Below are 16,092 nucleotides of genomic sequence, written 5' to 3'. Positions count from 1 at the left end.
TCATATACACGAAAATTTTCACAGGAACTACCTTTATGCAGCTTTTATCATAATGAATATAAAGTTATTCATACATGTTAAAAGAGTAACTGCATTCTAAAGTTATCAACGTAGTTGAAATTGTCATCCTGATTTTTTTTCGGCCGAGATAAACCAGAAGGTAAGTTTATTCATCACACTGGGTTGCCTGACTGAATTAAATTTTGTGATTATCTTTTCATAAACATTTATTCTAATTCAAATACATTAACACTTTAACTTAATGCATACACTTAGCTACTGACGAAAGAAAGAAATCATGTGTTACAATGAAGTTAACGAACAGTGTACAAGTTACAAATGTGCTGTTCATATTATATTGTATATATTCCTGTTGCGAAGAGCGAGTAAAACAGACTTTGAGAATTACTTATTGTCATCAGAGGTTAATGTTTAAATCTATTCAAATATCAGAAATTTACAAATTTCAGTCAGAATAAAGTACGTAATCCGAAACCGCTTACTTTTCTAAAGGTATTACCTAACTTTTTTTCAAACCAGTCAAACATTTAAACCCATAGAAAGAAAATGTACCCTATATATAAAAGTATATTGATGATATTCGGTAGACCAAAGCATTACAAATATTAAAACCACTTTGAAATTTTAAGAAGGAAGGACATAGTTTTGAGGTAAGCGACCAAAACTTCACTATTTAAAGAAAAGATGGGTTAAAAAGTATAACAAGTTATCGAAAAAAAGTTGTCTTTAGTTGTACCCGTATCGAGATGAACATTTAATGCTACAATTATTTCATAGTTGTAAAATCACATATAAATTTTGACAGGTTTCGTATTCATTTAACTTGTTTCGTCAAATGTTCTTCAGCGACTCAACAGTTCATGACAGGAACCTTCTGTGAAACTATCAATTACTTGATGACCGATAAGTCATTTTTTTTCAAATTTGATTTGCTTTTTGTTTTCATTTACTAAATTGACTAAATCGGTGGATTAGTTAAACAAACGTCGAGAGTGTTAATAACATATACAAAATTAAAAATGCATTTACATGTACCTGTGACTCCAAAAATATCCAACAAGCTTTCGAAAGTAGACCTATAAGAAATCTCCCACCTGTTAACGCTGGATTTTAAGATATCAGCAATCTGTTTTTGTTGTTATTTTTTGTAAGTAATAGACAGATTTTCTTATTTCTACCTTTAACGATAGTTTTTAAATGCATTACTAATAATTATTGTTATCATTTTACAAAATTTCACTTCATATATTGTGGTTACTGTACTGCGTAATGACATTCTGAGATGCAGTTGATTGAACACAAGCGTTGGCTAGAAAATCAGTAATTACTGTCATTTAAACAAACTCGGGGTTTTCCCACCAAGGTCCCGGTCAATATGTTTTTGTTGTTGTTTGTTTTGATTAAGCAATAAAATAAATTTCAACTAAATTGCAACTTATGAAGCAACTTGACAAACGTTGAGATTTTATCTGTACCTGCCAAACATTAAGTTGGATTTTTTTTATTTAATGTCGTGTATATGAAGTTTTTTTATTTGAAACATATTGGCGATGGATTGCAGACAGGTAGGCTATTACGTATACTGTTCTGTATACATTTGCCCTCCGAGTCTACAGACGTGTCCTGTATACATTTACCCTCCGAGTCTACAGACGTGTCCTGTATACGTGTCCTGTATACATTTACCCTCCGAGTCTACAGACGTGTCCTGTATACATTTACCCTCCGAGTCTACAGACATGTTCTTCAAATGCTGTCATGAACTAAGGTTACAATAATTCTATTGTATCAAAGTACATCTTTTGTAAACATCATATTATTTCATGGAAAATAGTTTTGTATCATTAAATTTCTGACATGTCCCCAGTTGGTGTTACATTTCTACTTTTTTCCCCTTTCACCTCTGTAGATAAAAAAATCAACTTTTCTGTCATGTATATGATTACTGGAAAGGATAAAAAAAACTACAACTTTTTGAATCCTGATAATTGAATCTATCCCTCGCGAATAAAAAGTTAGGTATACATGTACATGAGTGTATATCATTTACAATATGATAATATTCCATTAAAAAAAAAAAAAAAAACATACATATTGCTTCATGGCTTTATAAGTAGAATAGGTGTCATATATGTTAAAGGAAATACAAACTGCGCATGTTCTCACACCGGTTTCAGATATGAGGTGGTCAAATCATTTTATAGTGGATACTCTGATTAACCTCCTATGATTGACATGACTTATTCTTGATTTTTAATACTGAATTGCAAGACGGCCAGAATCCTATTTTCTGTTGATCGGCATGAGTAGCAATAAATAATATACATTTCACATATTGAACAAATATCACACATCAATAGATCCATATAATACCAATAAGTAAAGAACACCACAAAATTATAACAATAAATGATAGAACTACAAATACATGTTCTGAAACATAAATACTTGTTTTATAAAATGAACTTTAACATTTGCTATTACAAAGTAAGTCGCTGTTTTTATCTGTATTATTTTAAAATACAAGTTTTATTCAACAGGAATGCATATTTTCAAATGTTTTAGACCGGAACGTGGTGATTTAAAAAAGGAACATATTCTATTGACGCAAAGGCCATTACATTCATATTTAAGTACGGTTTCTTATTTCAATATTTAGTACAGTTCTGTCTGATAATCGTGTTGACGGTAGTTTATTCCTTGTTTTATATTCACCTTATTTCGCCTAGATATATTCAAAAGACAATTCATGTTATTTCTTCATTGAAAGCTGTATATTATGAGGCGATTTTTGACCATGTAAAGTGTGAAATTCGTTCAAATTTGGCAAAACTGTTTCTCTTATTTTTTTAATAGAAGTTTCTTACTAAACTTATTTAGTGCCCTCCGGTAATGTTTTACTGTAATAGATTGCCCTCTGGTAGTATTTTATTGTGATAGAGTGCCCTCCGGTAGTATTTTACTGTGATAGAGCGCCCTCCGGTAGTATTTTACTGTGATATAGTGCCCTCCGGTAGAGTACTATTGTGATAGAGTGCCCTCCGGTAGTATTTTACTGTGATAGAGTGCCCCCCGGTAGTATTTTACTGTGATATAGTGCCCTCCGGTAGAGTACTACTATGACAGAGTGCCATCCGGTAGTATTTGACGGTGATAGTGCCCTCCGGTAGAGTACTACCATGATAGAGTGCACTCTGGTAGTATATTACTGTGATACAGTACCTTTTGGTGGTATTTTACTGTGATAGAGTGCCCTCCGGTAGTATTTCACCGTGATATAGTGCCCTCTGGTAGTATTTCACTGTGATATAGTGCCCTTCGGTAGTATTTTACTGTGATAGAGTGCCCTGCGGTAGTATTTTGATATGATAGAGTGCCGTTTGGTAATATTTGTCTGATACAATGCCCCTGGAAGTGTTTTACTGGGATACAGTACAAACAGGTAATGTTTTTTCTGTTATGCAGTACCAACAGGTAGTGTTTTACTTTGATACAGTGCCTTCAGGTAGTATTTTACTGGGAGTATTTTAGTCGGACACAGTGCTCTCTGGTAGTTTTTTTACTGGCATACAGTACCAAAAGGTAGTGTTTTACAGGGATAAGATTACTGTACCTTCCGGTATTGTTTTACTGGGATATAGTACCAACAGGTAGTATTTTACTGTGATACAGTGCCCTCTGGTAATATTTTATTGGGATGCAGCGCTTCCTGGTGGTGTTTTATTTGGATACAATGCCCTCTGGTGGTATTTTAATGAAATACAGTACCAACAAATAGGTAGTGTTTTACTTGGATACAGTGCCCTCTGGTAGTATTTTACTTGGAAAAAATACCCTCCGGTAATATTTTTTTCTTGAATACAGTCCCCTCTGGTATTCGCGGTTAAACTTAGACACGGTGATCTCCGGAAGTATTTGTCTGGTAATATGTTGATCTATGATGAAATTGTACTGTGATACAGTTCCAATGGTGTTTTTTCTATGATACAGTGCCTTCTTGAAGTACTTTAATGGGATACAACGCCCTCCGGTAGTAATTTAACTGTGAAACAGTGCCAACAAGGAGTGTTTTAGTGTTATATAGTACCTTATGGCAGTGTTTTACTGGGATACAGTGCCCTCTTGTATTGTTTACTGGGATAAAGTACCAACAGGTAGTGTTTAACTGTTATGCAGTACCAAGAGGTAGTGTTAGGGTAACAGTGTCCTCGGGTAATGTTTTACTGGAACACAGTACCGACTCGACAGGTAGTGTTAGGATACAGTGCCCTCTGGTAGTGTTTAACTGTGGTGAAGCAGTACCAACAAGGAGTGTTTAAGTGTGATATAGTATCTTATGACAGTATTTTGTTGGGATACAGTGTCTCTGGTATTATTTACTGTGATAAGTACCAACAGGTAGTGTTTTACTGTTATAAAGTACCAACAGGTAGTGTTAGGTAACAATGACCTCTGGTAGTGTTTTACTGGGACACAGTATCGACCCGAGAGGTAGTGTTAGGATACAGTGTCCTCTGATAGTGTTTTACTGGGATACAGTACCGACAGACAGTACTTGTCCTCAGTTAGTATATTACTAGGATACAGTGCCTTCTGGTAGTGTTTTACTGGGATACAGTACCGACAGACAGTACTTGTCCTCCGGTAGTATTTTACTAGGATACAGTGCCTTCTGGTAGTGTTTTACTGTTATACAGTAACAACAGGTAATGATAGGTAACAATGACCTCTGGTCGTGTTTTACTGGGACACAGTATCGACCCGAGAGGTAGTGTTAGGATACAATGTCCTCTGGTAGTGTTTTACTGGGATACAGTACCGACAGACAGTACTTGTCCTCAGTTAGTATATTACTAGGATACAGTCCTTCTAGTAGTGTTTTACTGGGATACAGTACCGACAGACAGTACTTGTCCTCAGTTAGTATATTACTAGGATACAGTGCCTTCTGGTAGTGTTTTACTGGGATACAGTACCGACAGACAGTACTTGTCCTCCGGTAGTATTTTACTAGGATACAGTGCCTTCTGGTAGTGTTTTACTGTTATACAGTAACAACAGGTAATGATAGGTAACAATGACCTCTGGTCGTGTTTTACTGGGACACAGTATCGACCCGAGAGGTAGTGTTAGGATACAATGTCCTCTGGTAGTGTTTTACTGGGATACAGTACCGACAGACAGTACTTGTCCTCAGTTAGTATATTACTAGGATACAGTCCTTCTAGTAGTGTTTTACTGGGATACAGTACCGACAGACAGTACTTGTCCTCCGGTAGTATATTACCAGGATACAGTGCCTTCTGGTAGTGTTTTACTGTTATACAGTACCAACAGTTAGTGTTAGGATACCAGCCCCCTCTGGTAGTTATTTGATGTGATACAGTATCGCTTGTAGTATTTTCTTGTAACATATCGTGCCATATGGTAGTATTTTACTGTGATAGTGCCCGCTGGAAGTTGTAGAATGTAATATAGTCAGTACCTCCTGGTAGTATTTTCCAGCTTTAATTATTGCCTTCTTGTTTTTTTCTTCCAACATCAATGTTCTCACATCATAAGTCAACAGGAATTTTCTAAAGGCAAGTTGATTTGCTAAATCTTTACTTTATTCCGTCATGAAAACAATTGCCAGCCCTACTTTGCATCCGCTTCGTTGCCTGCTATATGGCTTTTGTTTAATGGTTAGAAACAGTCCAATTGAGTAACCAAAGTGTCTGAATAACTGTGTCCTAAAAGCACTTCTATTCAAATCAACATACACACACACAAAACGTGGTCCACCCAAAGGGGAAGGGGAGTTTATAAGAAATTGAGTAAATATCTGACTAGGATGAAAATTAAAACCATTGTTTCAACAAGACGAATAAACATCAGGGTTTGTGTAATCATATTGTGTACATAGTTGGTGGTATAGATTTGAATTGTGTTCATCGAATTTACGCCCAACTTTCGTTTTCTTGTTATTCTCCGCTACCTATTTCTCTTCGTGTTGTTGACATGAAATTTGAGTAATAAAAAATTCATTAGTGCTAAACTTTAAGGCCATTGTTAAAAACAGTTAAATGAAGGATAGTGAATACAAAAGACATATCAAGGTCAATGTTTATTGATCAGAACGAATATCGGTACTGGTTTTACTAGCCTACTCAAGTAATTCCTTATTTATGTCTGACACAAGTTATCAGATAATCATTTTACATCTAGATATCATTAAATAGTAAAAACATGTTTTATAAAATCATGGGATATTCAACTTTTAATCACAAAGATCTTTTTAAAAAGTATTGAAATGAGTTTTCAGAATATAATCATTTAAAATTTATGAAGCAGACATTCTGAAGACCCTCTGTTTACATACCGTTAAAATGTGTGATCGTCACATCAAAATACCTGTTAAAAATCTCAACAGAAATTATTTCACGGGAAAGTAAACACATAAGGTTACCCGGAGAAGGCACCAACTTCCACAAATTAACACCAATGCCCTATTCTCTATTTGATAGAACTATTGTTGAGACAATGAAGGTCTTCTGAAGTATTTTTGTTCTTGTTAGTTACATACATATTTACGTACTCTAGCTATTCGATCTGATTTCGAGACACGGTAACTAATGTATCCGTTATTTTTTTCAGTGATAATAGTGGAGCATGGATCGAGATGTACCAATACCTTCAAAAACTAAGAAACCAAAATGGAAGCAGATTCTGTTGGACAATCTGCTGATCATATTAATGGTCATATCTGTCATTGTCGGTGTATGCCTCGGCATTGGCCTTAGGGAAATCTGGAGTCCGAATGACAAAAGAAAACTCCACTATCTTAGATTCCCTGGAGATTTGCTGATGAACATGCTTAAGATGATGATCATCCCCCTCATTGTTTCTAGTTTGATTTCATCGTTGGCTTTTCTCGACTCAAAGTCGTCGGGAAGGATGGGTGCCCGTGCCGTTGTATACTACTTGACAACCACACTCTGTGCTGTTATAATTGGTATCATTCTGGTAGTGACGATTAGACCTGGTGAAAGAGGTGATGGGAAAATAGATAAAGGTGGTTCTGCTAAAAATGCTGACGCTTTGGATGCATTATTTGACCTTATCAGGTAATATTACCCCTTTCCCTATCAGGTTATGTAATCCCTCTCCCTATCAGGTCATTTCATCCCTCTCCCTATCGGGTAATATTACCCCTTTCCCTATCAGGTTATGTAATCCCTCTCACTATCAGGTCATTTCATCCCTCTCCCTATCGGGTAATATTACCCCTTTCCCTATCAGGTAATGTAATCCCTCTCCCTATCAGGTCATTTCATCCCTCTCCCTATCAAGTAGTATTACCCCTCTCCCTATCAGGTAATGTCACCACTCTCCCAATAGGGTCATTTTACCCGTCATGTATCATGTATTACACAGTCTCCCTATTATTAGGTAGTATTATCCCCCGCCATATCATGTTATATTACCCTACCCTTCTCCCTATTATCCCTTTCATGTAAATTTATCTCTCTCCCTATTGCTCAGATTTTTCTTTTTGTTCGTGCATCTTACATATGAAAGGAGATCTACATTTGTCCAGATGCGGCTTAAAATTGAAATAATAGTGACTGTTATTATGTATTAAAGTTTTGTCCTAAGACGGATTCCCTTAACTTACATGCAATGTGAATAAACCTTATGCACATGTAATTTATTATGTTCATTGTTTGTGGTGTAAACTAGTTGCATGATTATATTTATTAGACATGCATTAGGCGATATACAATTTTAAAAATTAAAATTTATCAAAGAAATAAAATGCAATCATATCTTATACAGGTAAGCATGTAAGTCTTTATGCTGTGCATATATGTATAAAAAGAGAAATTGAATAATATAGATAACATCTAAAAAGTAAATTACGTTTTAATTGATTGTCGTTGAGCAGTAACAACGAAACATTAACAAATCTAACCCTTGTTAGTTTTCACCCTTTAATCATTTGTTTAGGATACAAATCCAGAACATTGTGTCCTATGTTTACCTAGTTTTGAAGAGGAAGCAAGGTTATAATTAAGAGGACAAAAAAGGGTGGTTATCGTACCAGAGATAATTCAATTGATTAAACGTTGGTACACTGACTGCAAAGACATCCAACACAAATTAAGGAAAACTCTATGTCTTAAAATGTTGTAACATATAAATGTTTAAGATTTTAAGCTTCCATTGTTGGAGTTCAAAGCATCTGGATTGACTGTGACTAGAATTGCAGCAAAAGCGGGTGTATTGATGAAACTTAAGGTTCATTCAATAAAGTATTGGCAAATGTATAAAATATGCTGTGTCTCCATCTACTTGAAATAAACAGAAACTACGCAATCGAGGGTGTATAGAATCAGAGCCACCCTTTCAAATATAGTCATTTTTTTTAAACAATGATATCTGTATAACATAGAAATCACTTAATGTGCTTAATGCAATACCATGCGCAACTTTAAAAATATAACTACAGAGTGTTTTACTTAACTAAAGGTTTGAGCTTTCAACTTCATGTCAGGGTAAGTCTAGCAAGTACCGATTCAGCTGAACAACTTTACATATTCTTGACACAAGATAAGCAGAGAAAAGATGAAAAAAAAACTTGACTGGTGTTGTTTGGCGCAATTTCTTTTCCTGCTGTGTATTTTAATCAATTATTCTGAGCTATAAGTGAATATTGACTTGCTTCTTTGGTAAATTGAAAGTATTTCAGTTAAAACAGACCTACAAAAAATGTGATGATAAAAGAACTGTGATCACCTGTTATTTCATATTGGTTTCATTTTGTACATTTTAGAAACTGTTTCCCAGACAACTTGATAGAGGCATGCTTTCGAAAGGTATGTTTTGCGGTATACCTTGGTCTTGCAATGTCAATACATTTGACATATTTAGTACAAGTTAAATTAAGCTTCCAAATTATTTGAAAAAGAACCAGACAAGGAAATAAATATTAGATAACCATTTTGAAGAGAATAAAAACAATCTTATGAAAATTAGAGTAAATCATTTCATGCGGGATCTAGGCTAGCAACATTCGGTTTTAGTTTCTATGCAACATTTAACATTTGAACAGGCACAAATACTGCTAATTGTCAATGACAACTTTGTACGTTGATATTCAAAAATATTCAAAACATTCAACGATGTTTAATTTGTACAATTGATGGCAATTTCAATTTTATATGCCAACAATTGTTACATTTCAAAGAAAACGAAGCATTATTCGACCCTCATGACCGGTTGTTCTAAACATTATCAACTTGTAACAAGTTTTCAATGTGTTAGCTGTTCATTGGATGCCTCTTCCTGTATCGAAACGATTTTTTAACGTATATAACCATTTTTGTGATTTTATGTCCTAACAAAAACCGTTATAATAGATGAAGCGGTATCAAATTGTTGCACTTGATGAAACAGTAATGAAAATATGACCACAGTAATATTTTATCATTAGGTTTTAATATAATTAGGCATTTTGTACCAACAGCAATCTACAACAGTTTATGACCACGAAATAAAAACTGATCACCTTTACAATTATAATGTTTCTGGGACCAACATGACAACACAATCTCCAGATAGTTATATGGGTAAGCAGCCATTGTTTTTCGTATTGAAATTGTAGGAATTCTAATGTCGAGTAATTACTGCCAATAAGATAATTTATAAACCGGAAACATTACATGTACACGTATTTTATTAGTCAACATTTTCTTATTATAAGAAGATAAAATGACAAGTTTAAAACATTCATATTTTATATATGTATTATATAACGTTTCTAACCGTCTTGGTTCAAGTCTCTTAAATTGAAACAATATAGATTAATACAAAGCTTTGTATCATTACTATCATTACTATCAAAAGTCTATCCACTAGCCGTGGTGGTATGACATGTAACGTTAATATGATCCTTTATCCTACATAACAACACTTAGATGTGCCGTCCCAAACTACCATATATTGTGGAGGTGGTGTTGCCATAGATGTCATAGCGGTACGAGTTTGAGTCCCGAGGAGGGAGCCACCAAAAATTTGCGAATCTTCCCTGTATTAATTCGATCCGATGTAGTGTAGTCGTCACATTCAGAGACGTGTATATATATATTGAAGAAGTTAATAGACTACTTAAAATTTCAACAGCAACGCATGGCTATATGTAGCAAACTATTATCAAAAAATGTCAATTGTTCATAGTTTTTATTTGCAGTAACGCTTGTAAATTACACAACCAAGGTAGTTGTGGACAAGCCGAAGGTTGAAAAGGTTGAAGGGATGAATATACTTGGTATTGTGGTGTTTTCGATCTTTTTTGGCTGTACTTTATCCAAGATGGGAGAGCAAGGGAAGCCTCTATCCGATTTCTTCGAATGTATGCATATTGCCACTATGAAAATTGTTACACTAATCATTTGGTGAGTTAAAAAACTATTGGTCTTGTTTGTTGAAACCCTTATACCACTGGGAAGGATGCAGCTGCCTTCCCACACTCCGAAAAAAAATGTATATATACCCAGGTTACAGAAAAATAGTTGACATATAAACATAAAATGTTTGTTTATCAATAAAAGTTTCTTTTCCCGGAAAATGACTTTTATATACTATCATAAATAGATATGTATATGTAAACCATTTTTTTCATATTGCATTTTAGTGGACAAGATAAAAACTTATTTACATATACATGTATACAAGCAGATCTGCATTCTATAAACAAAAGATGAATTGAATTGTAGGTACTCACCAATCGGTATTGTGTTCCTTATTGCTGTCAAACTTGTAGAGATGGAGAACTTGGGTACAGTTTTTACACAACTGGGGTACTACATGTTGACAGTCCTGCTAGGTCTTGCTGTCCATGGTTTTATTGTTCTACCTTTGGTATATGCTATCGGCACCAGGAAAAATCCTTTTATATTTCTTTATAACATGCTCAGAGCTTTATTGACAGCTTGGGGCACAGCATCAAGGTAGGTCAGAGACAATAACCCCTACCGGGATAAAACATGTCAGCTCAAGGCATAAATACACTATGTCTAAACAATTTAGAGCCATAATGTTGTTCTTATGATCATCCATCAAGTTAAATAAAATGGTTCTTCCAAAACAAACATATTCAATCGATATAACATATTGTCAAAGCCCTAAGACTTGTATAGAAATATATAATTAGTTTGAAATACTACTAAAGTCATCAAAGAAATTTGGGGTACAAATGAAATTATAACATTTGATCGTTTACTTACTGTCAACTTGTTTTCCCTAAAATACCAAAAGTTTCTGATAAAGCATCAATTTTTGCAAGAGAAATGTGACATTCAGAGTAAAGCTTGTATTTTATCAGTGTCATTGTTTGTTTTGAACCACATTTAAGCTATTAAAATGGATATTAAATTTGAAGTGGAAGACAGTTTGTAGAAAAAAAAACGAATATAAAAACAATCGATTTGCACATGCAGAGCAGAAAGTTAGCACACAGAAAACTAAAAAAATACTTGAAACTATTATTTCTACAAAAAAACAGGAGAGCTGAATAGATTGACTAGAGGTAGTAAGTTCCCATGCTGTTCCCATGCTGTTCCATGCTGCTCACCTTAATTTATTAAAAAGATAATAAACAAAAACATATACATTAAAACCTGTTGAAAACAAACATCTATTGAACTGAAGATTTTGTTGTGACAATCTTCTGTATACTTAGGTTCAAGGAATATTGAAACTGAGAGAAAGAGTAACGAAGAACACCATGTCTAGCCCCTAATATACGTTTTACTGTTTTAACGCCCGAGTCACGGTTTTTCTACCGTCCGTTTTAGTATAATTACGGTCATTTCCTGTGAAAATATGTGGGTTGCGTAAGTTAACTTCTCTGAAATGTTGGAAAAATTTACTGAATATATATAACAATACAAGAATTTGATGCTAAAATGATTAAACTTTTTTCATGTCTCCAGAGGTACAAGTCCACACATTTCTCAATCATTCCGTGAAAAGTGAATGTAAACAAGGCATATTTTGTCTCCTTTTTGCTCGTTCTTCAAAAGGCGGGTCCTTCAGAAATCCAAAATTTGTATCGGAATCTCTAAAAGTCACTATATACACAGCCAAACATGCCACATAAACAAGCACGGATACAAGGAAAGGCGTAAGCCATCGAAAAAAAGAGGATTTTTTTTACAAATTCTACCCCCTCCCCATATTTTCCCTCTCGCTTTGCCTGGTCTTTAAATCTATTTACGCCCCCACTAGAATCCTGGATTATGTCATACATCATATTTAATTATAAAGACAATAAAATATCAAATGAGCTCAGGATTTCTTCGAAATTAATAACTAGACTGATTTAATTAAAACATTTTTATCTTTTGCAAAGGTTTAGTAATTTTTTTCTAAGAACAGCATGATAGAGAAGTCCGGCTGATTATAAGACGGGTAGAACATTACTCGTTGATTTTTATCCCACAGATGGTAACCATCAATAATGTCATATTTTTATCATTAGTTCTGCGACCTTGCCAGTAACAATGGAATGTCTGGAAGAAAAGAACAAAATAGATATTCGGGTTGCCAAGTTCGTAACTCCTATTGGTGCCACAATCAATATGGACGGCACAGCTCTGTATGAAGCGGTGGCTTCAATATTTATTGCTCAACATTTGGGGGTAGGATTGAATGTTGGAGAAGTTATTGTTATAAGGTAAAGCGCCCATCAACCTTCTTTTTCTGTCTATGTAAAACTAGTGTTTATGTTTATATAATACATACATAAAGATCGATGTTACAAAATATTCTAAGAGTCCATTCGTTTCTAATTTGGCTATTTTTCGGACATTTGAATACTGCAGAATTTTATTTTGTGTTGCATTTGTACTTGCCTACTTTATCAACAGGTTTAATACATCGAAGCTTGTTTCTAATTAAAAGCATTTTTTAAATTCGTTTTCCATGAAACAAACAATATAACGAGTCAGAAAATATCTTGTATTTGAATGTATATTCCGAAATAAACCATGAAATGGAATTTATTGAAACGTTCTGTTTCAGTTTGACCTCTACTGCTGCAGCCATTGGTGCGGCTGGTATTCCTTCTGCAGGTCTGGTTACCATGGCAATCGTTCTCACGGCAGTCGGACTTCCAATAGAGGAAGTGACGCTCATCATACCAATTGACTGGTTCTTGTAAGTTTCACGTAATTCTAATATTCTAACACAGTAGCCAATCACCCTAGTATGTTAATGTATTTTTTAAACATTATTGTTGTAAAAACTTTTTTCTGGTTATTTTTTGAAAGGCTGGTACAGAATCCGGGCCGGTGAGTAACCCAAATTTATGAACTTGTGTTAGCATTTTAGGCGAATTCGTATCAGACTTAGCACTAATGAAAAGATTTTTTGTTTTGAAAAGAAATCTGCACCCGCTACTGCTATTTGTTAAATGCAAATATTTGTAAAAGTGTCTCACTTTTTGCAACGATAAACCCTTGGATATTTTTTTTTTTTTTTTCATTTTTAGGAATTTTAATGCAAAGCTGTAATTCTTTACACAAAAATATTTAAGTAACCTTAAAGTAGACGGTGTATTATTTGTAGTTCACAAATTGTAAATGGCCGAATCTGAGCAGGATTTTAATACTTAGCTCGAAATAGCCACAAAGTTTGCTAGTAACTGGAATTTGAAATTCAATGCAAATAAGTTCAAAGTAATGGTCGTCGGAAAACGAGTCGATCGAGATAAATATTGGAAATTAGGCGATAGCTTAATCACTGAGACAAACGAATACAAATATCTTGGCGTTTACGTTTCCCGATCGTTTCAACTGTACTACCATATCAACACTTATATTAAAGATAGTATGGGATACAAGCATAATTATGACGCGTGTTCTAGGTGAACATGGACATTTCAACCATGTTGAATTTTGAACGCACTATGGAGTAATGTGCTTAGACCGGCCATTGCTCACGGATGCGGCACATAGATGTTCTTCTCTCAAGCAAGCCTAGAGGTCTCGAGTAGTATACAATACCGAGCGGCGAAGACTCTTTTTGAAACTAAAGTGAATATGGCTAAATCATCCGTTATCCGCGAAATAGGCTGGGAACCTATAAATGACTTCCAAGATAGACAACGCGTATCGTATTACCAGTATTTACTCAATGCTCCGGAGGGGAGACTTAGTAAAGTAGTGTTTAATGAGCTGCGTCGTACTTCCTTCGTCGAATGACTTTACTTTCCCTACATCCAATCTTTTTTCAAGAACATTGGACTTGAATTTTGTTTTGGTGCGGATAACTTTAACATAGGTTACTTTAATGTTTTTATTGGCCGGTATTCGAATTCTGAACTAGCTTGAAGGATTGACAGCGGTACCACGCAAGAGAGAGGCCATTTATGTCACATTGTTTTACCCCGAGCGATAGCAAGGGGTTAAGTAACGACATAAATGGTCAACTCGAGGTAAAACAATGAAAAAATGAAATTTCAGTGATTTATTTCGATTCTAAATAGGATAAATTTTTCATATTTTTTTTAATAGACGCAGACTATGTATTGCACAAAATGTTGGTCATGTGTTTATCATTCTTTTACCACAACTGTGGTCTAAAATGCCTTGAAGTACGTCATATTGGAATTTATTAGTGATGCTACTGGGTCTCATTTTGATACGTTGGGACTGACTTATTGGACGGGTTTTTTTTTAACAAACGATCGTCTTTTTTATAGGTCACCAATGAGTACAATGAATAATGAACTTTTTCTTCTTTTTTTTAAATGAATCTCACGTTATTATTTATGTATCGTATTTAGGAAGGAGAATTTTAATGAATACTCATATTAAGTGGCAATTAATAACTCATTTTACCTTCAGTTGCATTATTGATACATATTGTCATTTTAAAAACTTGTCACTTTTAATTATTTTAACCTGTATTATATTTTGTATTTCAAATGCACATTATGGATGCAATCGTTATTACCCCGAAGACAGTTGCCGCCGTTGTAAAGGGATAGTTAATAAATATACAAACAGTATACTGCTTCGTGACACGGTTTTTTTGTAATGGTATCTAAGAGATGAGAAAATTTCTTTGTAATGCACATTTTTTTTATGAAATTTGAACCATTCTTTGTTATTTAAAATGTCCAAGTATTAAATATCTGCATTACGTAATTTTTATCCTATCTTGAACTATTTTTTATTCGTTCTTCACCGTTTCAAGATGGAAACAAGAAACTTGCTTTAAATACAATAAAGAATGCAAGGGTCATGAGAATTCGCATGTCAATAATGCTGGTGATACTTTATATTTTAGAGACAGATTTAGGACGGCTATAAATGTCCTTGGAGATTCTTATGGTGCTGGTCTGGTTGCCCACTTGTCCCGAAACGATTTGGCAGAATTGGACAAAATAAACAAACACATAACAAATGGATATTTACCAGAAAACGAAAAGGAAAGTTTCGAAAATCAGGCGTTTACAAAAATGTAGACCGTGGAACATATAATGATAGTAACAGTAGACATAAGATGCAGTTTAGTACAGTTGACATTTCTTCCGTATAAGAGACAAATTGAAGTGACTAATCGCCATTGTATATTATGCTTGTGTATTTTTAATTTTTTCTAATATTTTGTTTGTTTTACAGATTTCATTATTCATATATACACTGTATATTTCATATTCTTTTAAATACTTTCTAGTAATAAATATGTTGAAAGAGTTTACATGACCACTCATTTCAGAATTACAAAGAATTACTCTGATTGATTGATTGATTGATATGATTGAATTAACGTCCTATGACAGATATTTAATGCATTCCAGGACGAGATTGAATAGCCAATCTAACAGACCCGGGTCGAAAATGTCAACCAAATAATCCAAACTAAGACCACAAGAGTTGAAACCAATACTGCCGCATGTTACATGTGCATCATAACTAGACTCAATTATTTAATTTAATTTAATGCTTTATTTATTTAACGAGGATTACCAACGACCCGAAGACCACTAATGGCTCTCCTCAACATACATACAAGACAATA

At 34.3% G+C, this 16,092-nt stretch overlaps 1 protein-coding gene across 2 annotated transcripts; it reads left to right on the top strand.

The window, feature by feature from the left end:
- Positions 1-559: 559 nt before the first annotated feature.
- Positions 560-15,767, top strand: LOC148629908 (excitatory amino acid transporter 1-like). 2 transcript variants are annotated; one of them, XM_088559577.1, is made up of 9 exons: positions 560-671; positions 6,658-7,127; positions 8,837-8,879; positions 9,530-9,632; positions 10,253-10,457; positions 10,779-11,012; positions 12,545-12,739; positions 13,087-13,221; positions 15,358-15,767. In XM_088559577.1, the coding sequence occupies exons 2-9, from the start codon at positions 6,673-6,675 to the stop codon at positions 15,533-15,535; spliced, it is 1,548 nt and encodes a 515-aa protein (XP_088415703.1). In that variant the 5' UTR covers positions 560-671; positions 6,658-6,672; the 3' UTR covers positions 15,536-15,767. The 2 variants fall into 2 exon arrangements, with proteins under 2 accessions (XP_088415703.1, XP_088415714.1); XM_088559588.1 differs by lacking the exon at positions 560-671 and adding an exon at positions 1,048-1,168.
- The last annotated feature ends 325 nt before the right edge of the window (positions 15,768-16,092 follow it).

This window comes from Perna viridis, chromosome 1, assembly GCF_037379345.1.
Source record: "Perna viridis isolate PV_CMFRI_1.1 ecotype Kerala chromosome 1, ASM3737934v1, whole genome shotgun sequence".
NCBI classification, from domain to species: Eukaryota; Metazoa; Mollusca; class Bivalvia; order Mytilida; family Mytilidae; genus Perna; species Perna viridis.
The sequence above is the reverse complement of the archived record's forward strand: the minus strand, read 5'-3'. Positions and strand labels throughout refer to the sequence as shown.